Below are 25,096 nucleotides of genomic sequence, written 5' to 3'. Positions count from 1 at the left end.
AATTAAAGACCTGGAAGGTCCTGAAATTTAATGAAATTTGGAAATAGTTTTTGCCAGGTTCACGATTGGCCCCCTTCTATTTTCAGTGCTCTCAACACATTTTGTTTTAATTGTAGATGTATCAGAGCCTGGTTATTTGAAAGAGATACTTAGTTTTAAACAACATATTTATGACAACACAAATACTCCCAGATTCGGAGAAAGCCAACATATCAAGAAACTACAGAAAAGTCTACCAGATGTGTCTTTATCCTGTTTAACCCTGGAGTCTTCAAATTCTGATATTCCGGCTCAGATTAAAAAATCATTTTGTAAGGTACCTAGCTATGTTTTATTGCTTTAGGACACAGTCCTTTGCATGTTTAGACAGAAAAAAATCTAAATATCTAGGACTTCTATAGTCCCTGATAAAAAAAAAGTATAAGAACTGATATATAGTAGATCAGATACATAGAACATTGGGAAGCAGTCGGTGATCAGACTGATAAGAAGGACTGGTCAGTGAGGAAGAGGAGATTATGTGAAACCAAGGAGTTGAATCTCCAAGACACTAGAGCTGCACCTCATCTTTACTAATTTATGATCTGTGGAGCCAGCTCATATTCATAACTCAGCTGGTGTTCTACTAAATTCCATGGTGCTGACTCCCATGTAAGTGTGCAGAGGATTACAGCCGTTACCTCCTGCTGCCGGCGAAAGAGCGCAGGAACAAACACGCAGGAACCAAAAAATCTCTGTGCGCGCGTGCGGGTGTGTGTGTGAGAGACCCGGGTGGCTCTTTCGCCGGCAGCAGGAGGCCGGCGGGGAGGTGGGTGGCAGCGGCGGCAAGGACGCGGCCGAATTCCCCAGCCGCCTCCTCCTCTGCCTCTTCCTCCGTCTCTTCTGGGCGGCGGTCTACACAATCGTTTTGGGGGCGGACTGGAGGCGCACGCAAGCGCCTTCAGTACGGCGTGTAGATTCCCTCCTGGTGTGTTTTTCTTGGTCTTCATAGGTGCTGTATACTTGTTTTATGGGGTATTTATTTTGAAGCAGAAATGGAGCTTCCCACCTTTATGAAAAAGGACGCCACATTTCACTCTTAAAAACAGATTTCAAATATGTGTCACAATTGTAGATGTTCTGATTTCTGGGTAAAACGAGATGAGAACTTTTTAAAGCCTGTGCGATCAGCCTTAACGATTGCGAAGGAGCCCTTTATAAAACTGTTACTGACAGGAGGTTTCTCCTTTCAACATCTTCTCTGTCAGAAGAAATCTAGGCCCTTAAGAAAATCAGCCTGGAAAAACGACATGTCCAGAGCCGAAAGACAAAAAGACCGCGCTTATCTCCAGCGGCTTGAGGACCGCCACAACTTCCTGAAAAACCCTCGTTTTTTCCCTCCTAACTCACTTCGTGGAGGCAGGTCTTTGATTTTGCCCCAAAAGAAGGTTGAGCGAATGGTAGCTGGAAGAAAAAAGACTGAGGTGGAAAGGTAGCTGCACAGTTCTTTCTAACATAAAATAAACATCAGAGAACAGTTTTTCTAGCACAGGCATTCTCAGTAACAGCATTGATGCTTAGCATTTAATAGCTCTTTCGTGTATTCAAGGACACTGCCTATATTTTCTCAACAATCCTTACACTCTTCCAGCAATGCAGCACTATGGGGCTGTTTGCATGTCATGGTGTTAAGCAGTCTTTTTGAATATTGTTTAACCCACAATTAACTTGCGGGTTAACTGTGGGTTGTTAACCCACAATTAGTCTATAGTGTCCAGAATCATAGAATAGTAGAGTTGGAAGGTGACCATAAGGCCATCAAGTCCAACCCCCTGCTCAATGCAGAAATCCACCTTAAAGCATCCCTGACAGGTGGTTGTCCAGCTGCCTCTTGAAGGCCTCTAGTGTGGGAGAGCCCATGACCTCCCAAGGTAACTGGTTCCATTGTCGTACTGCTCTAACAGTCAGGAAGTTTTTCCTGATGTCCAGCCAGAATCTGGCTTCAGATGTCACATAGCAACCCCCAGTCAGCCAGAGCAGGGGATGAATATTCACAATGGCCTCAGAGCATGCCTGGCATGCACTGTGGCAAATCCTGGGTTAATTCATTAAACCACGAATTGCTGCCATTACATGCCGACTAGGTCCCTGTGTTGCAGAGAGGGAGCGGGGAGTTAGAGTTGCGGTTTTTGGCACCAACTACGCAGACGGAGGGAACAATTCCCACATTTGAAGGCCCGCTGCAGTGAAGGCACCTGCGCATGATACAATGGCAGGATCATCAAGCATCTAGCGGCGTCTATGCTCAGAAACGAGATAGGTCAAAATTTCAAGAACAAGGGTAGAATGGAGACATGGCCTGTACTATTTAGAGCCTCCAAAATCCAAAGAACGCAGTAAAAAAAAAAAAAGCCCATCAATTTTGATCTTTTGTAACTGGGAGTTCTGTGGATAAAGCTCAATAGCAGTGTTCAGCCCATTCCATGTTATCTTCTTTATGGGGGCCATAACCCCCGCTCTTGTGTTGCTGTAATTCTCTCCTTTCATTTCAGCAATTCCGAGTCTGTGCCTATTTTTCTAGCGAATCCGCCTGCGGTTGTGTTTTCTTATTATGAAGTTGGCCAGGTTTATGAGGTAAGAGCATTTTGCTGCACAAGGGAAGATTTATCATATTTCTCATTATTTCCTTGCCTCAGAAGGCTCTGCACGTCCGCCACTCCTGTACGTTTCAGCCTCAGAAATAAAAGCTGTTCATGTAGATCTCTCAAACACTTAATAAAATGTCGCTTTTTGCTTATTACTGAATAATGCTCGCTTCCCCTGCTCAAGTACACTCTCCGAGGCAGATTGTGTGAAATAATACTACTCTCGTTTTCAATAGCTAAAACTGCTTTACAGAAGTTACTTATTGCCATGTGTGTTTTTTAACCGTAGATGACTGTAGAGTTACAGAATATGACTTCAACTTCTCAGTGTGTCAGAATAATTCCTCCGACTACGTCAGCCTTTTCCATTGGGTTGGGTGAGTTCCCGCTGGGTTCAGTGACGTGCACTGATTTTTCCGCAGAAAGTGGAATTTCTGAAATGCCTCCAGATGGGTAAATATTTGCTTTACACTAGCGTGAAAGAGCAGGAGAAAGACACTTTTTTGAGCATTGCAAATGTATCATGAGCCAAACTCAGAGGGCCGTACAGCTGTTTTTCATATTTTGGGTTGGATCCAGGATCTGCCTTTCGCAAGAGAAAAAGGGACCTTCCATGAGAGGAAGGGCTCTACTCCCAGAGTGTCCCCACCCAATTTGGGAGGATCCCCCCTTGTCCTCCAGAACCACAGCTCCCCTCATTCAGCAGGGCCTCCTGACTCTCTAGCATTTTCAGGGGGCTGGAGGGGATGCCGTGGGAAAGAGGGTTTGGAGAAGTCCACTTCCGTCAGGGTAGTTGATCCTATGTAAACCTGGATCCAACCCCTCAACTTCTTCATGAATGTAATTTGTAAACCCATACTTTGTAAACTCAGTAGAAGCTACGCCGGTGGCTGGTTGACAGCTGGCCCACATTCCTAGAATCCTCTTATGATGGAATTGTAACCTTAAGCTGCAGCCCTATGGGAGAAAACCCACTGAACTCAGCGGGGCATATTTCTGGATAAACATGAGTACGATCGGGCTACACACGTGAAGGATCTAATCTAAACGGAATATTTAAGATTTCCACAAACTTTTATTTTATAGTACAATCCTATACGTGCTTACTTGGAAGTAAGTCCTGTTGGAAGTTAAACTCTCTTCCGAGATAAGCAGAGTTAGCAGCGTCTCTCAGCAGGAATACAGCAAAGACACAAATAAGGCTCAGGATTCTTTGTTTATTTATTTATTTTATTTATTTATTTATTACATTTTTATACCGCCCAATAGCCGAAGCTCTCTGGGCGGTTCACAAAAATTAAAACCACAGTAAAACACCCAACAGTTTAAAACACAATTACGAAATACAGTATAAAAAGCGCAACCAGGATAAAACCACACAGCAAAGTTGATATACGATTAAAATACAGAGTTAAAACAGTAAAATTTAAATTTAAGTTAAAATTAAGTGTTAAAATACTGAGTGAATAAAAAGGTCTTCAGCTGGCGACGAAAGCAGTACAGTGTAGGCGCCAAGCGGACCTCTCTGGGGAGCTCGTTCCACAACCGGGGTGCCCCAGCGGAGAAAGCCCTCCTCCTAGTAGCCACCTGCCTCACTTCCTTTGGCAGGGGCTCACGGAGAAGGCCCCCTGTAGATGATCTTAAGGTCCGGGTAGGTACATATGGGAGGAGGCGTTCCTTCAGATAACCTGGCCCCAAACCGTTTAGGGCTTTAAATGTTAATACCAGCACTTTGAATTGGGCCCGGACCTGGACTGGCAGCCAATGAAGTTGTAAAAGGACTGGCGTAATGTGATCTCGCCGGCCAGTCCCTGTTAATAACCTTGCTGCCCTGTTTTGCACCAGTTGAAGTTTCCGGACCGTTTTCAAAGGCAGCCCCACGTATAACGCATTGCAGTAATCCAAACGAGAGGTTATCAGAGCATGGATAACTGTAGCTAAGCTATCTCTGTCCAGATAAGGGCGCAGCTGGTATATCAGCCTGAGCTGATAAAAGGTGCTCTTTGCCACTGAGTTCACCTGTGCCTCAAGTGACAGTTCTGGATCGAAGAGCACCCCCAAACTACGGACCCGATCCTTTAGGGGGAGTGCAACCCCGTCCAGGACAGGGCAAACATCACCTCGCCGGACAGAAGAACCACCCGCTAACAGTACCTCCGTCTTGTCTGGATTGAGTTTCAGTTTATTAGCCCTCATCCAGTCCATTACCGTGCCCAAAGTTTAACTTTAACTTTGTTTAAGTTAAAACAAAGCCTTTACTGGCAGAGGATTTCAGTTGGATAACTCAGTTACAGCATCACAAGCACACTCACAACGATCATATTAGTTACACAGCAGCAGCATTACAGATGAGGTAAAGATGGAGGTGGGAAGCAAAAATGCACAAAAACACAGTTACATATATAGGGCAAAAACTGTACAGTCACCCCAGCCACTAATTGACTAATTGAAAAATCATCTCAAGCCAATAATGTGGCCCTGACATTTAGAAAACACACTTCTTCTTATTTCTTCATGCCACTAGGCACTTCTAAAACAATGGAATAAAGTAAAACCAGATCCATTCCAGGATCCAACAAGTCCCGCTGATTTCAATGGACTTACTGTCTAGCACGTGTGCGTAGAATTGCAGCCTTATTTATATGGCACCATGTCTCATTCCCCACGCCCTACTGTAACCTAGCCTAAACAAGCCTAACTAAAACTGTCACATATTTTTTTCCTGTTTGCCCCTGACTGCATTTCCCACCCTTTCTTACGTATTTGATTTGTACTCTGTTTTTCTACCCCATAAATGGCACGCAAGGTGGCTTATAATCATAGGGATTTAGAACATCTTACAATAAAATCTTTGATTAAAACAATAGTAAAACGACTACATTAAAATGCAGTTCAAAAGCACAACAATAACAGAATAAATTAAAAACAGCCCCCAACCCAGCTGCTCAGCTCACATGCCAAAGGCCTGCTGGAATCAAAACGCCTTGGTCTGCCAGGGGATGCACAGCAGAGAGGGAGCAAGCCTAGCCTCCCTTGGGAATGCGTTCTAAACTCTAGGAGTGGCCACCGAGAAGGCCCTAATCTCTTACTTCACCCCCAAACACACCTCTGAAGGTGGTAATATTGAAAGAAGGGCCTCTCCTGAAAATCTTTAAACCCGGGCAGGTAGGGGAGAAGGCGGTCTTTCAGGTACAAACACAAATCAAAATCACTTAATACAAGACATTATAATACCTTATTATCATATATTCGATGTTAACCTATTAAACATAATATAATAAACATAACAGTGCTCCCCCCACCTCGGGATCTCATTCTTGTTTCCAAAAACTCATAGTTTCATCTGTTGGTGGATCCCCCCTTCCTTTAGAAAATACAAACTCCAGGAACTTTTTCCATATACTCTCAAAATCATTCGTTTTTACTATGCCTCTTTTCATTTTTATATTACATGTCAATTTATCGTTTATAGCAATGTCCCACACTTCTTTATACCATTCTTCAATACAATAATCTCCTGTAATTTTCCAATTTCTAGTTACTATCAACCTCGCAGCTGTTAGCAGGTTCGTTATCAATTCTTTCATTTCTTTATTACATTTAAGATCATCATGCAGTGAGAGTAATGCAATCCTTGGTGTAACTTCTACTTTAAATCCCACAATCTGTTCAATCTCATAAAACACCATCTTCCATAACTTTTGCACATGTATACAATCCCACCACATATGTAAATACGTTCCCTTTTCTCCACAACCCCTCCAACAATCTGCTGAAAGCTGTTTATTAATCTTATTTAATCTAACCGGAGTTAAATACCACCTCCATACAAGTTTATAGTAATTCTCCTTTATTCTTACTGACATATTTCTCAACACTCTCTGTCTCCATAGTCCATCCCACCTCTGTTGTCCTATTTGTATCTTCAAATCAGTCTCCCAAACCATTTTCCCAGCACTATCCAGCCCTCCTTTCTCAACTAATATATTATATATTTGACTCACTAACCCCTTTATCCCTATATTTTGTCCCTTATCTATTTCTTTTTGTTCAATTAATTCCTCAAATTTTGTCCTCTCTTTACATTCTCCATTTTCTCTTACCCAATTTTTACTCCATTGTTCTAATTGAAAATAATTTAACCACGTTAATTCCAAATCTCTCAAAACTTCTTCCAACCTCTCTCTTGTATTCATCCCCCTTAACCACTCTCCTAATTTCATTTTATTTATTTCTTTTAAAACTTTGCTTAACCTCTTCTTTAAATTTTCAGGAAATTTCTTTAACATTATCACCGGTGTTAAGGGGGAATTACTTGAAAACAATTCCTTTTTATAATTATTCCAAAGTTCCCAATGGAACTTCAGAAATTGGTTATCTAAATCATTAAGCCATTTACCCTTCCCTTTTTGCTTAAAAAACACATTTTGCAATTTCAACTCAATATTCCCTAGCGTATTTTCCTCCATCCATTTCAAATCCCCATCCCCTATAATTGCTTCAACAACATGTCTTAACCTATTAGCTAGATAGTAGTACTCAAGGTTTGGGAGACCCAGTCCGAATATGGCTTTAAAAGTCACAACCAGCACTTTGAATTGTGCTTAGAAAAATGTCAGTAGCCAGTGAAGCTGTTGTAACAAGGAAGTCGCGTGCTTCTGTTGTCTCACTTGTGCCGAAGTTAGATTGGAAGCTTACTGGGAGTAAGGCCTGTTGTCCTTTACTCTGTAAAGTGCCTTGCACATTGGTGGCACTATTTTTATATTAATACCAACATTCGTATCTCTCTGTGGACTGTAACCAGGGCAAAACCTGCTACGGCCTTACAATCAGTGTGCGGCATCTGTGATACGTGTTTTAAAGAGAAACCTTTGCTTCCTTCCTTTCAAGGAAAATTTCCAAGTGAAAAAGGGCTTGTTGCGCCTGGGATGAGTTGCCACTACATAATCCAGTTTATTCCTGAATACCTAGCAGATTATGATGATTACATACTCGTAGAGTCACAGGCGACATATCCGCTCCTGGTCCCTTTACAAGGCAGAAGACCACCTCCCATCTTAACGTGTGAGTTGACGGTTAGCAATCTATGTAATTAGTTATTTCTTTTTGTTAAACTAAAAATGCTCTTGTGAAGAAGAAGTCCTTTCTTTTGTCTGTCCCAAATCTACCAATCAGTTTCATTGGATGCCCCCTGAATTCTACTATTATGAGAGAGGAAGAAAACACCTCTCTTTCTCTCTCTCTTTTGCAAATCCGGAATGGGTTTTGTATTTCATGACTGGTTCATACATCGGTTGGTTTCAGATTATTCCAAGACCTACAAGACAATGGGCTTTTCTATATGAGGCTTCTAACCTGCTTCTTAACTGAGGCTTCTGCTTTTGGATTCTTTGCAGGATTAAGATTGGCTCCTTTACATGTGGTGTGTGTGTCCCCCCACCCCCTGGGTGGAAGTTTCTTTCTGTGCCTTTCTGTATGTTTCATTACACAACCACTAGGTGGTGCTGTGGTACAGTGGATTTGCACAAATGCCCGAGAGTCTCATCCCAACTTGGCCATCTTCCAGGGGGGTATCCGCACGTCACTCCCAGAGCGCTTCTATGCGACCCCATTGCACCCCGAAAACGATAGTCTGACTTCCCTGTAAAAGAAACGAGGAAGAGCCGTCCATGCCGCCGCCGCCGCCGACGACGAGGAGAGCTCGGCAAAAGAAGGAGGGGTGGAGAGCTTCTTCCGCTCTTCACCCCTCCTTCTTTTGCCGAGCTCTCCTCGCCGGGGGAGAACTCTCCTCGTCATCGTCGGTGGCGGCGGCGGCATGGACGGCTCTTCCTCGTTTCTTTTACAGGGAAGTCAGACTATCGTTTTCGGGGTGCACTGGGATCGCATAGAAGCGCTCTGGGAGCGACGTGCGGATCCCCCCCAGATGTGTTGGATTACAGCTCTTATCATCCCCAGCCAGCAGGGCTAATGCTGGGTGTTGTAATCCAATACACGTGGAGGGCACCAGGTTGGGGAAATTTGATTTAGGGTCTTTCTTATAATAAGCGTTCATGTTGGAGGACTGGAGAGGCACTGTGGCATATACTAAGCTGTGCCTTCACTGATCAGTTTCATTTGATATGCTGAAGTTACTGGTTTTTTAAAAGTATTATAGTTTTTCTATCCCTCAGAACTTTTATCACTTCTTTCTCACCACACTCTGCTGTATGTGTAGACCAGGCTGGCAGTTCAAGCCTTACAGTGCATGGCACTGAGTGTGTGTGTGTGTAAGAGTAAGAGTGTCAATGCCAGATTGTTTCACGCCATGCCTTTTCTTCTTCTTTTTGTTTTAGAAGGAACACTTCATCCCTGTCTGTTGCTTTCAGGCACATTGGTCAGCACTGTGAATAGAGTGGAGTCTTCTAATTCGGTGTGGGAATTTTAGCCACCCTTTTTTTAAAAAAGAAAATGTTTTACTGCAGTGCCTCGCGTCTTGGATTGCGGAGCCTGCCTGGTGGGCGGAGTGAAATTTACAGAATTCGTGTGCAAAAATGAAGGGTCCAGCGTTGGGAAGTTTTGCATAATGCCGAAGAAGACATGGCCACCACCTCACTTCCGGGTAAGGCAGCAAGTATTGTAGAACAGGACTGTGGAGGAGGGGGAACCTCCCCACTCCCAATTGAGCTAGAATGTTGGGGTACATCTCAGATTTTGTACAATCTTACAGTGATTCCTTCTCTTTTCCTTATGTGAAGGCGGTTGCTACTTTTGGTTATGTGGAACAAGTGCCGTTTGGGATCCGACCTGCGGTTTTTGAGCTAGCTCCGGGTCAGTCTATGCTAATTGAGGTCAGTTGTCGGTGCTGTAGCACGTGTTTCAAAAAATATATGTACGGAATAGATGCATCATTTTTGAAAATCTAAAGCAAGATTCAGTAGACAGACTGTTCACTTGAGAAAATGTTTATACTGGTACTGAGGTTCTGTGACACACTTGGAGACAGGTCAGAGTGGGTTCTTCACTTGCGGTGTGAATTTGTCTTCACAGTATGGGTTGAAGACAAATGTAATATAAAAAGAGGACTTACAGCAGGCCCTCCTTGGCCTCGCAAATGACAAGGCAGGCATGAATGCCAGCAGAATTCTCCTCGGTACCAAATTCACTCAATGTATTCATATAAAAACTCCATATGCACATTAGGTTCAAAGAGATGTGCGCACATGTTTATTAATCACAGGCTTGCCACATGGCTATAAAGCAGGAATAGGACAGAAGTTCACTTTGTTTACGAAAAGGGCCATGCAGGAGAAGGAAATGAAACCTGTTCCCTCTTCTGCTTTAACCTTACTGCACTCTGCTGCTTTAAACTGTATCAGCATGCTTCTTTAATAAACTCTTGGATGTCTGTTCAGGACTTTAGAGTGTGAATGGTGGAAGACTTGAGTCCAGATGGAGATGAGGGACTATGAGCAAGGAAAAACACTGCACCCTTACCATTTTTTTCTTCTTCGGGGGTCTTTCCTCATTGACTACACCTCCTTTAGGCTGCGACCAAAGGTGACCATGTGATTTGTAATTGAAAACTTCCCCTCTTGGCAATGCTCCAGAAAGTTAAACAAAACATCGCCATCTAGTGGCCCATAATATCCCATGATAATTTAAAATAGTGCATTATCTCTGATCTTTTTCAAAGCGAGATTACTGGGGGAACGTGTTGGAGACGTCCTGGAGGTTGATAGCGTCATGTAAAGGACCCACAAACTTCCGTGAGTGGCCAAACATGAGCATGCAATAAATTGTTCATGTAGAGAAGCTCAATAAGATAGATGATCTGAAGAGAAAAGTGATGTATGATGATATCTACAGTCACGTCTCTAACAGAATTCTTAGTAACCATAATTCTTAGGGAAAGCTGTGCTGAAGTTTAAAATGGTGCAATACCAATGTACTTATACTGGTAGCTAGGGCCTGTGAGTACTTCAGTTTTCATGATGTAGAAATATCTCTTTCAGGTCGTGTTTGTGCCCATTTTTCCTGAAGTCCTATCAGTGACGTACATCATTGTTTGTGACAACTGCCAAATCAACGAGATTACTGTGACAGGTTTGCCACTAACAGGGAATTGAACTCAATGGCCTTATGGACCCCTTCCAACTCTACTATTCTACGATCTTTTCAAGTTTACTGTTAAATTGAAAAGAGTGTCGTGTCAGGATTTGGGGGTGGGGAGGACCCCAGGCAAGACCCTTCCCCTTAACCCACAACGAGTGGAGGTAGTTGTGTATGCAAATGGATCACTCCGGAGTCCTCTGCCCAGAGGACCTATGCAAGCGAACGAAGCCCCATGCTAAATGCAGCGCATGCTTTGAATGTGGAAAGGTTCCATCCCTGAGAATGCCAACACTTTCTCAGATGGTTGCTCTGAGACTTTGGAGAGCTGTTTCCAGTTAGGGTAGACTTCATGGGGTGAAAGCTTCATAAGTAAGCCCAGTACATTTAGGGAGTTCTGCGAAATTCACAAACTCAGCCATATACTTTTGATACAGCAGGGGGTGTAGATCTTCAGGCCCGGGGGCCAAATCCGGCTCTTTGAGGGTTCCAATTCAGCCCTCTGAGCTTCCACTGATGGCCACACCCCTTTCCCCCAAACTGCCTATCTTTTGATGGTATCCCCAACTTTCATGCAGTGTTGCCTCATTCTAAATGATTGGAATGCCTCCCCTAAGGCATCGTTACTGGCAATAAGAGCTTCAAGCTTAAATCTGTTGGTATTTTTTGTCCCGCCCCTTTTGCCTTTGGAACTGCCCATCACTGGAATGTGGCCCCACAGAGGACCCCCGTAATGGAATGCGGCCCTCGGTCTAAAAGACGTTCGGCACCCCTGTACTACGGGATGACAAACTGATGTCTGTGCTCATTTTTGCCCAGGGCTTGGACAGCTGATAGCTTTGAAACTTCTATCTGTCACTGGCGGAGAAAGCAGCCCTTTGCCTGGTGAACTGACAGATGTAACAGCACAACACCTTGTACGCTTCGATTCTTTGAATCCCTATTCGATGGCGGAAAAAACTCTGGTTCTAAGAAATATGACGTATGTATGATGCTTGTACTGTGTAGCAAGAGGGAGGGAGCGTATTTAGTTCAGAAGCCGGTAGGCTGTGCCACAAACAGTGTGCAGTTGGATCTAGACTTAGTTAGTGACACCTAGTTCCTGCTGAAATTTAGTCAGGACTAACTTTTTCACATTGATTTCTAAATTCAACTAAATTATGGGGTGCTTACCTTTTCTTGATTCTTTTGTGTGTTATTATGTACATCCAGATGGGGCATGTAATATGTTATTGCATGACCTTGATCACACATGGATGTTCAACGGACGTGGAAATACCAGGATCTTGGGGAGAGGCAGGTCAGGCACAATTGGCAGATTATATGCTACACTAGATCACAGTGGAGGAAATTAGCCCAATAATCATAGAATCATAGAATAGTAGAGTTGGAAAGGGCCTATAAGGCCATCGAGACCAACCCCCTGCTCAATAACACCAGCAGCGATTCCGTTCTTGAATCATTTTTTACCACAGATGTTTACAGAAAGGAAGCAGCGATTAGTATATCGGCCCTAATATTGGACCAGCCAAGTATTTATAGTGATAGTGCTAGAGCAAGAAAAGATGGAGGCAGGGAGTTGGGAGTGGAGGATCAGGAAACGGAGGCCTAAGTGCAACAGGGAAAAGCCGAGTTTCAGTGGCACAGGGCTGGCCGTGTAAGGAGCAGAACAGGTAGATTTAGATAGCGGTCAGGAGAACGAAAGAAAAAGAGAGAGGGGGGAATATTTACCTGTTTAGAGGAGAAGAAAAGCAAAAGCCTTCATTTCCTGGTTGGTGGTCACAGTCAGCTGGGAATTCACAGATGATCGAACTTGTAGTCCAACAGCTCTGTTTTGGCCGCAGGTCGGGGAAGGCTGTTATATCTGAATCAGATTAGTTTTCACCAGCCGCAAACCGGAACTGGGAAAATGACAATTTGAAGTGGGGTTCTGCTTTTCATTAGGAAGCAACCTATGGTTTGCACAAACTGGAATGGGAGGGAGGGAATTGGCGCATGTAGGTGGAACGTGAAAGACTGACACATGATCCCAGTGGCCAAACCATGGTCTGGACAGCACGTGTGAACTGAACCATGTTGTGCAGTTTACTTTGACACCGATTGTTCTGGTTCTCTAACCCCAGAAATTAAAGTACATGACAACACTTTTTTTTTTTTTGCTGAGGTCCATTATTTGGGGGAGTCTAAATGAAAGGTTGCCTAGAATTACAGTTTTCTCATATTTTTATCCTGTCTTCATACATTGAATTGAACGTATCCCGTTTTTCCCTTCGTTCAGCCATGTGGAGCTTCCTTTTTTCTGGCAGATCATGAAGCCTAATTTGCAGTCATTAACGTTGGAAGGAAAAGTGGACTTCAGAAAGATAAAGTACAACTTGGAGACGGAGCCAGCGTTGTCTGTCACCCCTGCCATGGGAACTCTGCATCCTCACTCTGATCACTCGTTTACTGTCACTTTCCTTCCCCAAAAGGTACTTGCTTGCTTGTTCTTGACAGATTGTACTGCCCAGCTTTTTTTAATTCTTGGACTATACAGAGATAAACTGGTTAAACTGACAGAGGTTTTTATTTACAACAGCCTTGGGTAAATACTGTTAATGTAAGCAAGAAATTAATCAGGAAGTTACTTTTATATACATTATTCACTAGCTTTATGGGTTTTTGTTTTCTTTACAGCTAAAGGAGTATCACAGTGTACTTCAGATGGTGCTAGAGGATATCCCAGAACTTCCTCCGTAAGTGATATGTGATGGGCATATAAAAATGTATTTAAATTATACCACTTTTATTGGTATACTTAATAATAATAATATATTTATTTTTTACCCGCCTCTCCCTCTGGATCGAGACAGGGTACAACACAAATGCAAACGCCATAAAATACATATAATCAAAACATTCAAAACTAATACATAATTAAAAGCAACACTTTATTAAAAAGGCATCTTAAAATTCAACTGGGTAGGCCTGCCGGAAGAGATCAGTCTTTATAGCTTTCTTAAAATCCGGAAGACTGTTAAGTTGACGAATTTCTCCCGGCAGGTCATTCCATAATCTGGGAGCGGTAGAGGAAAAGGTCCTCTGGGTACAAGTTGTCAGCCTTATTTTTGTTGACTGGAGTAAATTCTTCCCAGAGGACCTGAGTGTGCGGGGCGGATCGTACGGGAGAAGGCGATCCCGCAGGTAGCCTGGACCCAAACCATGTAGGGCTTTAAAGGTGACAACCAACACTTTATACTTTGCCTGGAAACTAATTGGCAGCCAATGAAGAGATTTTAAAACTTCCGTTGGTCCCTAGAGAAGAAAGTTTCCTCCAGTGGGCAGATGCGCACAGCTGATTTTAGCGCCAAAGGGCTGTACTTCGTGTGCGTACATATGCATGTGCTGTACCTGTCTTCTCCCTGTCTCCTCCAATTGTGCTAATAGCAGATATGGGGGCTGGAGGGTGGGGAATTTGATTAAATTCCTCTACCAGCGCAACTGTTGCAATTAAATTAGCAGCTGCTTTGAAGTAAAACAAACCCCAACAGCCAAGGAACCCTGAAGGCCTGGTTTGGGACCCTTAAATGGCCAGATTTGGTATAGAGGCCTGAAGTTCTGCCCCCTTTAGAGACTTTTTTTGAAGGGCAGTTGAAAATCCAGGAGAAAAACCTGGAATATCCCTAGTGGGACATGCTGAACTCCCCCTTCCGGGTTTGGCTCTGTTCTTACTATATCTTCTGCATAGGCCTTTCCTTCTATCCCTGAAATAGCATTTGCTAGTCATTCTGCTTCGACTTTTTTTCTCTCTTTTTAAGCAGGGGCAGGCAAGCAGACAAGGGCCAGATTACACATACGTGGGCACTTTTATTTTGAACGCAAACATCGCTTTCAGGAACAGCCAGCAGTGGGCGGGTGTGGGCTTTGGCAGGAAACTGGTGCTCAGTCCTGATCTGCTTTTTCTTCAGAATCAAAGCGGCAAGTTTAAGCATGCTTTTTGAAAAAGGGTGCATAACATAACGCGTAGTTTGGCTCTAAGTGGGAGAGAAAAGAAGGACAACACTTGAATCCCTTATCTGAATAAGTGTCTGACACAGATTACTGACACAATTATGTGCTGTTGTAACCACATAACATTGGGACCTATTGGAGGAGAATCACGTATATGATAACTGTCTTAGGTTAAGTTTGCATAACAGAGCAATTTTAATCATGTTCCTCCTGCAGCCTTCAAAAACTGGAGCAGTATGAATATATCGAAAGCCAACAAGAGGATGTGATTGCCCTGGAGATCGATATTAAAGGACAGGCGGAACCATTTCTGCTCCTTCTAGAACCATATGCCATTATCATCCCAGGAGAAAACTACATTGGTGTAAATATTAGGAGGACGTTTAAGGTACATTTACTTCTGCCTCTGCCATTAGTGCTGCTTGGGGACTGTGCGTATTCTGTCCATTTGTAGGTTTCCCACGTATGGAATCATTCTGTTGCATCATCCTGAAGGTCATGTTTCGAGTGCTCGTGCTCAGGAAGAAAACTTGATAGTAGTCCAAGCTCTTCAGTTTCTTCCATCATCCTCATGGACATCAAAGAACATAACCGGAGCATGTTGGACCACAACTCCCAGCATGCCCCAGACAGCCCTGCCTGCTGACTGGGGCATGCTGGGAGTTTGTGGCTCAACACATTTGGAGGGCACCAGGTTGGGGAAAGCTGTTCTAGTGTGAGTGGCATAGAATCATAGAATAGCAGAGTTGGAAGGGGCCTACAAGGCCATCGAGTCCAACCCCCTGCTCAATGCAGGAATCCACCTCCAAGCATCCCTGACAGATGGTTGTCCAGCTGCAAGGTTACTTGCCAATAGAATGGTCCAGGCATCCACAAGCAAGGTGATGTATCCGTCCATTTTCTCCTCCTGAAGAGCTTGGGCCTGGCAGGAAAGATCCTTTTGTACAGCTCAGGGAGTGGGGTATAGGGGGAGTAACAAACCATCTTTGCCTCCTCTGTGAATCTACCACTCCAGAGAACTCCTTAGCCAAATTTATTATTATTATTATTAATATTATTATTATTATTTACATTTGTATACTGCCCCATAGCCGAGGCTCTCTGGGCGGTTTACTTAGGATAAAAGCACTTAAAAACAATATTCAAAAATTTAAGATCACAAAAACATACAATTTAAAACCACAAAAACATACAAAAACAAACCCGGGCTAATTACATATTGCTAAATGCCTACGGCCGTCCCACCCTAAACACGTCCAGTCTCGTCTTAGCTGGAAGAATATGGAGAAGACAGACGGTGACAAGCACCACCTCTGGTTGGAGAAGCACGGTGTGTGTGGCGGGATTGTTTCATCAGATGTAGAAAGGAGGACCTTGAGAGGACCTGAACATCTGGAGTGGAGCAAGGGAAGACTGGGATTCTTCCTTGCTGTAGTGGAAGGTTTGGCTGTGAATGGGGGACACAGGTATACCTTAAGGAGAGGGCTTGTTCTATTTTCTCTCCATTTTCCCCTGCCTTTGCCATGCTTTTGACAGGTGTAATCATCAGCAAACTCAAGGCCGGTTGAGCTCCCTGCCCAATTCAAGCAGGCTTGCTGTCCTTTAATTTCCCCTAGTCTACGATTCTGTATATCAGCCTTCCTCAACCTGGGGCGCTCCAGATGTGTTGGACTACAACTCCCAGAATGCCCCAGCCAGCTCTGGCTGGGGCATTCTGGGAGATGGAGTCCAACACATCTGGAGCGCCCCAGGTTGAGGAAGGCTGATATATATCTTCCCGAAGCACATATTTTGGGTCCCTTCAGTAATCTGGAAACGGGGCCTTCTGTCATACATAGTGGTATTGATTGTCCCTTCATTTATTTTTTTTATTTTTCAGATGTATAATAACAGCAAATCCCCAGTCACATTTTCTTGGGGGAAAATCAGCGAATGCGACATAGTTGAAGTCGAGCCTTGTACCGGAAAGTTAGGTGAAGCTTTTTTCGTCTACGGCATCTGACATGCACAAACGTTGCACGAATCGTGGGCCACCGCGATAAGAGAAAATGGGTAGATGTAGAGTGAGGCCAAGCGTGTGTTTTGGGGTGACGGTTGTTGAGCTTGGGGAAATGTTTGGGCTTTATAAAAAAAGGAAAAGAAAGACCTTCCGTTTTTCGGATAGAAGTAACAGATTTGTCTTCTCCAGCGGCAAATGGATGCTGTGAGTTTGAGTTCATTATCACCGGAGGGAAACCTGGACGTTCCTGTCACGATGTGCAGTGTCAAATCACTCACTCTGCAGAGCCAGTGGTATTGCATGTGGAAGCCGGCTTTAAGGTGGGAACATCTAAACTTATGAAAATGCCTCCTTATACTGAGTGAAATCATTTGTTCATGGTATTTATTTTATTTATTTATTTATTTAAAGTATTTTTATCCCACACCTCAGCCAAAAGGCTCTCGGAGCGGCTTACAATGTATCAATAAAGTAGACAGTCCCTACCCTCAGGCTTACATTCTAAAAAAAGACATGGCACACAAGGAACAGTGGATGGGGAGGGAAGAGGGAGAAAATAAAAAGAAATTAAGGAGACTGTTTAGGCTGGTGGGAAGGCCCTGCTCCGTCCTCTCATCTCCCAATGGAGGGGCAAACAAACAGCTCCTTCTTCCTCACAAGGTGAAGATGTTAGCCCTGGGGGGGGGTCCAACTGAAGCAGGCTCTGATGGTCCCTGGTATGAGTGGAAGGATTCAGTTTTGCTTTGAAACAAGTTGGTAGGAACAAAGAATGTATCCATTCCCCTCCACAAAAACTCCAGAATAGATTGCAGCACTGGAAATGGATCCCGCACTCCACTCTTGAGTATTTATTTATTATATTTCTATCCTGCCCAATAGCTTAGATCTCCCTGGGCAGTTCACAAAAATTAAAACCACAAGTACAGCGTACGGTCTGTGCAGAGAGATGTAGTGTAGAGAAGCGTAGCACTCTGTGCATGCTCCCAGATCTCAGGCATGCTAAGAAGGGGCTGTAGCTCAGTGGTAGAGAACATGCTTTGCATTCAGAAGGTCCCAGGTTCAAGTCTCAACTGCTCCAGGTAGGACTGGAAAAACATCCGTATGAAACTCTGGAAAACTGCTGCTAGTCGTTGTAGGCAATGGACCAGTGGTCTGACTCTGCGTAAGGGAGCTTCCTGTGTTCCAGGAGGGCAGCAGTATCACCACCCCTTAGGTGCTGGAGGCCTCATAGCAATCACTGAGGGACCTAGAGCATTTCTTCACATGTGATTTATTGTACTCTTGTGATTGATCACTTATGGAAGTTTGTGGGTCCTTTACACGATGTAGTCAACCTCCAGGACGTCTACCGCACTTTTCTCCCTTTATCCCGCTTTCATAAAGATCGGAGATAACCCGATAAGCAAGGTTAGTCTGATATGTCGGCAGCACCATCTAGTGGCTGTATAATAAAACATATAGGAAGCATAAAGAATTTACTGAGAAAGGGCATCCTCGATTCAAAAGCCCATGTCTGTGTAAAGGAGCCGATCTTAATCCCGCAAAGAATCCAGAAGCAGAAGCCTCGGTAAGGGTGCAGGAATTTAGCCTGGTATGTTGAAGCCCCTACAGTGATCTCTAGGTTCCTGGTTGTGGCAGAGAGATTTTGGGAGCGGCTCATGTCAGTTCCAGGGCCCGCTCCCCTGCAGTGTCCCCCCCCCCAGCTGTATTTATTCATTTAGGTACTTATACCCCACTTTCCAAAGCAAAAACCCTTTACCAAGCAGCTTACAATATTGATTCGGTAGCCCTGCTATCCTTTTAACTGGGGATTGCTGGGAATGAGCTGCATGCAAATCGCCTCCTCTAAGCTAGAGGTATGGCTCCTCTCCTAATGCTTGAAGCAAATCACTTGGCCTGTCTGCCCTCTAGAAGAATTCCAGAGCCTCCGTGCCAGTATTTCATGTGGTGCTGTGTTGGAAATAAATGCAGGTAGGCAAAACCTTAGCTCTTGGATGCCATCGAGGAGGCACTTTACATAATGGGCCAATTTCTTTTATTCGCTTTTCCTAGGGCCCTGTTCTTTCCATCGATGTGCCATCACTCGATTTGGGCCTGATTAAACTGGGACAAAAGGTGTTGTGCACTTTAGTGATCGAAAACCTAAGTCAGCTACCGGGAAGATGGAAAGTGCAGGAGAGTCCTGCTTGTGTAGCTGAGAGGGGTGAAGAGGTATGTTGTCCTAAGAGCCTCTTCTGTTTGACCAGATGACAGGGTTCCTTGCAAGGTTACAACCTGGAGGTTCTCCTTGCAGTGCCGTCTCCAAAGACGCTCTGAGGCCTTAGCTAGACCTAAAGATTATCCCAGGCAAACGGAGGGGTCGTCCCTGCCTGCTCCCAGGATCCCCTGGGTGTCATTTGGATGCACAGGGATGATCCCGGGACGATCCCAGGATATAGGCCTGGACTAGCCATGACCTCAGTCTACGGTTGAGCAGGGAATTGAATGAGAGACTCTTGACGGTGGCAGTCCCCTCCCATTCCATCTAAAAAAGCCATCTAGAATGGCAGATGGATCTGTCTTCAACACTGATAATGGGACAGTATCCCACACTGCCTCTGAAGGCTTCAGCTTAACATAGGGCCCACAGACTCTCCTCTAACTCCTTGCTGCCACCTCCCAGCATCTGCCGCCTGAGGCAACTGCTTTACTCTGACAAATGGTAGGGCTGGCCCTGACTTGTTGAGGCCAGACCTCCATTCAGTGAAGTACATCTGCTCTCGGTTTTCTCCTTTCAGGCCTCTCCATTCAGAGTTCAGCCTCCTAGTGGAGAATTGTATCCTCTTGGCAAATGCTGCGTCTCGGTTTTGTTTACGTCATACGTGTGTCAACGACTCCAGACCGTGTTAGAGATGGAAGTGGAAAACGGCGTTGGGAGGTGAGGACCCGAAATTGGATAGAAACCTTTCTGGTACTGATGCTTTTATATGGATTGCTTGTATGCTTTGACACTGCCCAGAGAATGTAGAGACATAGGCTACCTTTAAAGCACTGTAAATTACCTTTCACTCTGGCCAAGCACGTTCATGCTGCCCAAGTTATGAGCCAATCAACATGCTCCTGGAAACACTAAGCATAGAAATTACAGCTATTTGGGCTGCGAGGTGCTCTGATTTTGTGGGGCGATGCCTCTGTCGTGATTGGCCGAGCTGCTGTGACGTCATGACATATTCAGAAACTTTCCACATTCAAGTGTCAACAGCATTTGCAAAAAGCCCAACTTCTATCAGGAAGGGGACAGGTCAGCCAGTCAGAGCGGAAGGATCGATCTTCGAAGGATCAGGACTGGGAAGGAGCCCCCAAGTGGAAGGGAATCAAAGGGACAGGAAACTCGGAGGCAGAGGGGCTGAAAAGGCGAGCAGGCTAGATAGTGAATTGTTAAGCCCAAATGGAATCAAAGGGTAGACGGAGGAAAAGAAGGGCAGCAGATAACAGATGAATGGAGAGCAGAGATGCACAAGCATCTTGTCGCTTGTACCAGAAGTTACAAGCCTTTGCAAACATTGTCATGGGATTGCTAAGTGTTGTAAGCTGCTCTGGGAGTCTTCTTACTGAAGAGTGGGATATAAATGCTTCGAATAAATACATAATCAAACCGTCACGAAAACTCAAGCTTTTTGTGCATGTTTGATTCACGGAAGCTCAAACGTTGCTCCCGATGTACCCTCCATCCCCACCTCCCCTTTCTCCTGGCCCAAAGGTTGAGTTACTTTCCTTGGATCAGGACAAGGGGAGGCGGCAGGTCCAAATGGAACCATGTCTGCTGGGAAAGGGGATGCGAGTGACCCGTCCCAAAATTCTCAGCGGGAAACCTGGCATCAGAGGGCCTTTTCCTTGGTGGAAATAACCCACACCACGTCAGTTTCCCGCCAGGGATTCTGGGATTGAGAATCCTACAGACGTCCCTGGTGGGAGAAGACACTCCACCCGAGCTTAGGGTGTGGACTGCGCTGGCTTCCTCCTTCCTGTGCCCCTAGGTAAGTTCCTGGCCCGTTGGGGACAGGGGAAGGGGCAGGCAGCAGTAGTGGGGCCAAGAGGGCCCTGCTGACGTCAGTCCTTCTTGAGCATCCAAACCGGGCCACCGCCGTTTCTGGGAGCCTCTATTTGAATGCTGGTGATGCCCTGAAAGGAGGGGCAAGGGAGAGAGGTAGCTTTGGGAAAATGGGGCTCGGCCATGGGAGAGATCGTGTGCTATTGGTGGGGAAGGAGACTGGAGGGCTGGGGAAAGTGGCAGAGGGTTGGGAGGGTGGAAAAGAAGTAGGATGGAGTTGTCAGGTGGCTGAAAGGCAAGGAAGCCATGGGGATGCTGATTGGATGCAAAGAGGGCTCTGAGGGTTGTGGGCTGATGCCCAGCCTCACGCGAAGCTTACAGACAGAAACGGCTGCATGCTCTCCGCCGGGCTTTTGTGCCTGTTATGCCAGGCACGGTTCTCCCACCGTTGCAGCCTTGCGATCTGGCCCGCTTAAGGGGACAGAAACGGCGGGAGGCGGGAAGGAGGGCTGAATTTCAGGCCCTGATCTGAACTCGGTGTTTTAGCGAAGGCCCACTTGCTCTCAGTAACGATGACCGAACACCCGCCTCTCTCTCTCTCTCTCTCTCTCTCTCTCTCCCGTTCAGTCACATCCCTGTTTTTGTGGAAGTTCAGACCCCCCACGTGTGCCTGATCTCCAGCCATTTGCATTTTGACCTCTCCGTTGGAATCCCGGCAGAAGCAACCGTCCAGCTATTCAACCAGACGCTGCTCCCAACTCGCTTCGAATGGGGGGAGGTCAGTGGACAGTAACTTCTGTACTTCCGGCTAGTCAAAAAGCCCTGTTGGTTCCCGTCAATTGACTGGCCCTCCTGCTTTCTCTGGCAGCTCCTTGGAAGGCAGGCCTCTTCCTGTGTGCTGAGCATCTCTCCAGAAAGTGGCCTTTTGGGTCCAAATGAGAAGAAGGATTTGCGTGTGGTGATAATGACGAACACGAAGGTCAGTTTCTTTGGGAAATTCTTGGTACTCAAAAGTGCAGAGAACATGAGCAGTTGTGATCGGTGGCTCACCTTATTTTTCAGATTGCTTTTCTCTGCTGCTCCCATCTCACTTTATGCTGCTATTTATTTTGGTTTGATAAATTTTTGATGGGTTTTATTGGGCTGGATTCAGACAGCGACGTCATGGCTACCTCAAGCCCCATTGATTTCAGTGGGTCTACTTTAAGTATGATTAAGTCTGGATCGAAGCTATAAAGGAGTTTGTTTTTGTTTAAAGTCTTCTCAGCTGCACTGAGGGTTGCAAATGCAATGAAAGAGCTGGATAGAAACAGTTTGAATAATAAATGCATAAATAAAAACCAGTCTTATTTATTTTTTGACATTTCTGTACTGCTCAGTAGCCAAAGTTCACTGGGCAGTTCACAATGATCTTTGTGATGAAATTGCTTCCAAATGCAGTTTCTTTGTTTGCATGGATGGTTTCCCCCACCACCACCACCCCGGGGGAAAATTGCCCCCTCCCCCATTTCTTCTCCTGGGGACACCATCGTATTCCAGTTCGTAGCATCAGCTGGAAAGAGTAGCTGTGCTTATGTTCTGCTCATGGACTCCCCATAGCTATCTGGTTAGCCGCTTTGGGAATCAGGGTGCTAGACTAGATAAACCTTTGGTCTGATCCATCACAGCTCTTCCCATGCTCTTATTCCCACCACCACCACACACCTATGTCATGCGTCAACACAATTTGTTCGTGCTCAGCAAACACACGTCTTGCTGATACCGCTTTCCTCCTTGTGTTCTTACAAAGAGGCCTATTGAATTCTTTTTTCTTTTCTTTTTTCTGTTAGGACAAGCTGAGTGACCTTGCCCTGTGTTGCAGCATTGAAGATATGTTGGACCCACTCTTTCTGGCTATTTCCGGGGAAGTAAAGGGACTGCGTATCACATACTCTATACCCTTTGACAGGTAAAGGAAGGTAATCATTCATCATGACCAGAGCTTATATCAATTCAGGGCATCATCAGATGAGCGTTTCATCGCACGCTTGTTTACTGCCCACTTGTGGTTTTTCACGTGTCCTTTTGACAACGACATCCACCTCTTGCGCATCTACCACCCCTCCTGGACTTTTTTCCACGACAAAATAGGGCCCGGTAAATCCGACTTCTTGTTTTAAAGCGAAACTTGCCGCCATTTCCTGCTGTGTGCAGGAAAAGCAGCGCAATGAAAACGCCCCCTGAACGGGCCATGCGCTCATTGCTGCTTCCTCTTCCTTTCCCCATGTAAAGAAATCGTTACTATTGTGGTGCCAGTGTGGTGTAGTGGCTAAGTTGTTGGACTGGGAGTCGCGAGATCTGGGTTCTAGTCCCCACTCGGCCATGGAAACCTACTAGGTGACTTTGGGCCAGTCACAGACTCTCAGCCCAACCTGCCTCACAGGGTTGTTGTTGTGAGGATAACATGGAGAGGAGGAGGATTATGTACGTCGCCTTGGGTTCATTGGTGGAAAAAGGCGAGATATAAATGTAATAAATAAATAAATAAATTGTGCAGCAAGAGGCCATGGTGACGGTAAGGAAACACGATTCTCCCCCCCGCCCCCGGTCTGCTGATGCGCTCAGATTCAGCCAAATTGACACTCATTTGGGATCATATTGGCTGGAATGTAGAGAAGCTTCTTACGTGCCCACTAAAAGGATGTGGCAGCCCATAGACCGTCTGCCTACTTGTGTTTGTTTTCAAGTTCGCTTCCCTTTCTCATCGATCTGCCTGTGAAACATCTCTCTGGTGAAGCAGGAAGACCGTTTATCTTCTGTTGTCGTTTCTCTCCAGCGATGAGGAAGAAAAGCCAGAGCGTTCTCAAGACCTAAAACTAGACTTTGGCTCTGAAGTGCCATTGAAGAGCGTGATGAAGCGTCAGGTGATAATCACCAACCATTCTGAACTAGCTGCTCTCTTCACAATAGAGGTGGACTATTTCAGCTGCCCGACGCCCTCATGTGAGCAGGGTTCAGATGCGTAAGTCTGGTTTCTTTGATTTAGCCCTGTTCAAAAGTACGAACAAGCAGCCCATGCTCATAGTGAAGTCTTTGGAAGCAAAATGGGGGCACCCAAAAATAAGGCAGTGGTTTCTATGGAGGGCTCCCTTGTTAAGCAGAAGTATATAAGTTTTTAAATTAAAAGAAATCTTTTTTTAAAAAAATACACACACCCAAAATGTCCTGACTGGGAGCTCCGTCACACCTCCTTTTTTAATTATCCGGTTTTCGCCCGCCGTTTCCCCCTCCGTTTCCTTAGCGATTCGAGCGCTGTTGACTTTCACGTCTGTGCGTTGTTGCGCTCTTTCAGCTCATGTACCTTTTCACCGACTAAATCTTCCGCCCCGCCCCCTCTTTTCCCCTGCAGTTAATTTTTTATTTATTAAAAACATTTCTCTATTTCTGTGTGAATACAATAGTATTCTATTGTAACTGTGCAATTACGGTAGAAACGCACACTTTATACTTCCCCCTAAGATCATATCAAACAAACTCCAAGGAAGGGAGGCTTTTTGTAGGAAGCTGGAGGGAGCGCCTGGGTCGAGCTGTTACTGCCCCTTGGCTTGGAAAAGGTTTATGGGGTGGGGTGGGGTGAGTGTTAACAGATGTAAGACTTTAGAAGTAAGCGTAGGGTTGCAGAGCACTTCTTTCCAGTTTGCTGTTTTAGGCTTTAAACTTTAAAAAAAAAGCTTCTGAGTGATCACAGAAGTGAGTTTACTCAGAAGTAAGTCTCTCTCTGTTCAATGGGGTTTACTCAAAGATAAGCATGCATCGGATTTTGTTATGACTTGGATGTAAATGCAGTTGAAATCGATGGGATTAATCTTGAACCAGCAGATCTGTTTTATGAACTGGAGATGCACAGCTTCACATGATCAAAGTAAAGGAAAATAGATCCTTCGCAAATGCAAACAGGTGGACTTTTGCATTGGTGGACTATCAGGAAAAGGGTTTGGGGTGGGGGGAATTAAAAAATTCCTAAAGAATCAAGGGATGAACTGATCTATTTCAAATTTGGCACACTGAAAGCTCTCCTTAAGAGCTCTCAGAGTCCCAAGTTTCATTTCTTTATCTTTAAAACTGAGGGAGCTGCAGGCAAGGAGGGTGGGGCTGGAGCAGTAAGACTCCGTTCAAAGCACACGCACCCCAAGGGGCAGCACTACACGGAGGCTTAAGGGCACATTAAAGTCGCTTGGGGAAAATAATCCAGACATTCCCCACTCCAAAAAGGAACGAAAAATGGAGGGGAAGAGGCGAAATGAGTGCAGGACAGGGACGACGTCACGGCTGCAAAACCGCAAACCGGGCATGGCGAGTGTGCAATAAATCGCTGGTGTGATGGAG

At 45.1% G+C, this 25,096-nt stretch overlaps 1 protein-coding gene across 1 annotated transcript in view; it reads left to right on the top strand.

Annotated features, from left to right (window-relative positions):
• The window catches only part of DLEC1 (DLEC1 cilia and flagella associated protein), a 57,989-nt gene that overhangs the window by 6,713 nt on the left and 26,180 nt on the right, over nucleotides 1-25,096 (top strand). Inside the window, exons 5-24 of the mRNA XM_063126515.1 lie at nucleotides 117-316; nucleotides 1,248-1,471; nucleotides 2,532-2,613; nucleotides 2,914-3,001; nucleotides 7,515-7,688; nucleotides 9,086-9,222; nucleotides 9,359-9,451; nucleotides 10,616-10,706; nucleotides 11,532-11,694; nucleotides 12,991-13,183; nucleotides 13,389-13,447; nucleotides 14,919-15,090; nucleotides 16,582-16,675; nucleotides 16,891-17,021; nucleotides 18,754-18,912; nucleotides 19,479-19,618; nucleotides 21,359-21,509; nucleotides 21,600-21,710; nucleotides 22,561-22,679; nucleotides 23,547-23,732. Coding sequence (XP_062982585.1) covers nucleotides 117-316; nucleotides 1,248-1,471; nucleotides 2,532-2,613; nucleotides 2,914-3,001; nucleotides 7,515-7,688; nucleotides 9,086-9,222; nucleotides 9,359-9,451; nucleotides 10,616-10,706; nucleotides 11,532-11,694; nucleotides 12,991-13,183; nucleotides 13,389-13,447; nucleotides 14,919-15,090; nucleotides 16,582-16,675; nucleotides 16,891-17,021; nucleotides 18,754-18,912; nucleotides 19,479-19,618; nucleotides 21,359-21,509; nucleotides 21,600-21,710; nucleotides 22,561-22,679; nucleotides 23,547-23,732 — 2,767 coding nt within the window. The remainder of the gene's footprint in view (nucleotides 1-116; nucleotides 317-1,247; nucleotides 1,472-2,531; nucleotides 2,614-2,913; nucleotides 3,002-7,514; nucleotides 7,689-9,085; nucleotides 9,223-9,358; nucleotides 9,452-10,615; nucleotides 10,707-11,531; nucleotides 11,695-12,990; nucleotides 13,184-13,388; nucleotides 13,448-14,918; nucleotides 15,091-16,581; nucleotides 16,676-16,890; nucleotides 17,022-18,753; nucleotides 18,913-19,478; nucleotides 19,619-21,358; nucleotides 21,510-21,599; nucleotides 21,711-22,560; nucleotides 22,680-23,546; nucleotides 23,733-25,096) is intronic.

Source organism: Elgaria multicarinata, chromosome 1 (genome assembly GCF_023053635.1).
Source record: "Elgaria multicarinata webbii isolate HBS135686 ecotype San Diego chromosome 1, rElgMul1.1.pri, whole genome shotgun sequence".
NCBI lineage: Eukaryota > Metazoa > Chordata > Lepidosauria > Squamata > Anguidae > Elgaria > Elgaria multicarinata.
Note: the sequence above shows the minus strand (reverse complement) of the source record. Positions and strands in the feature narration are given on the sequence as shown.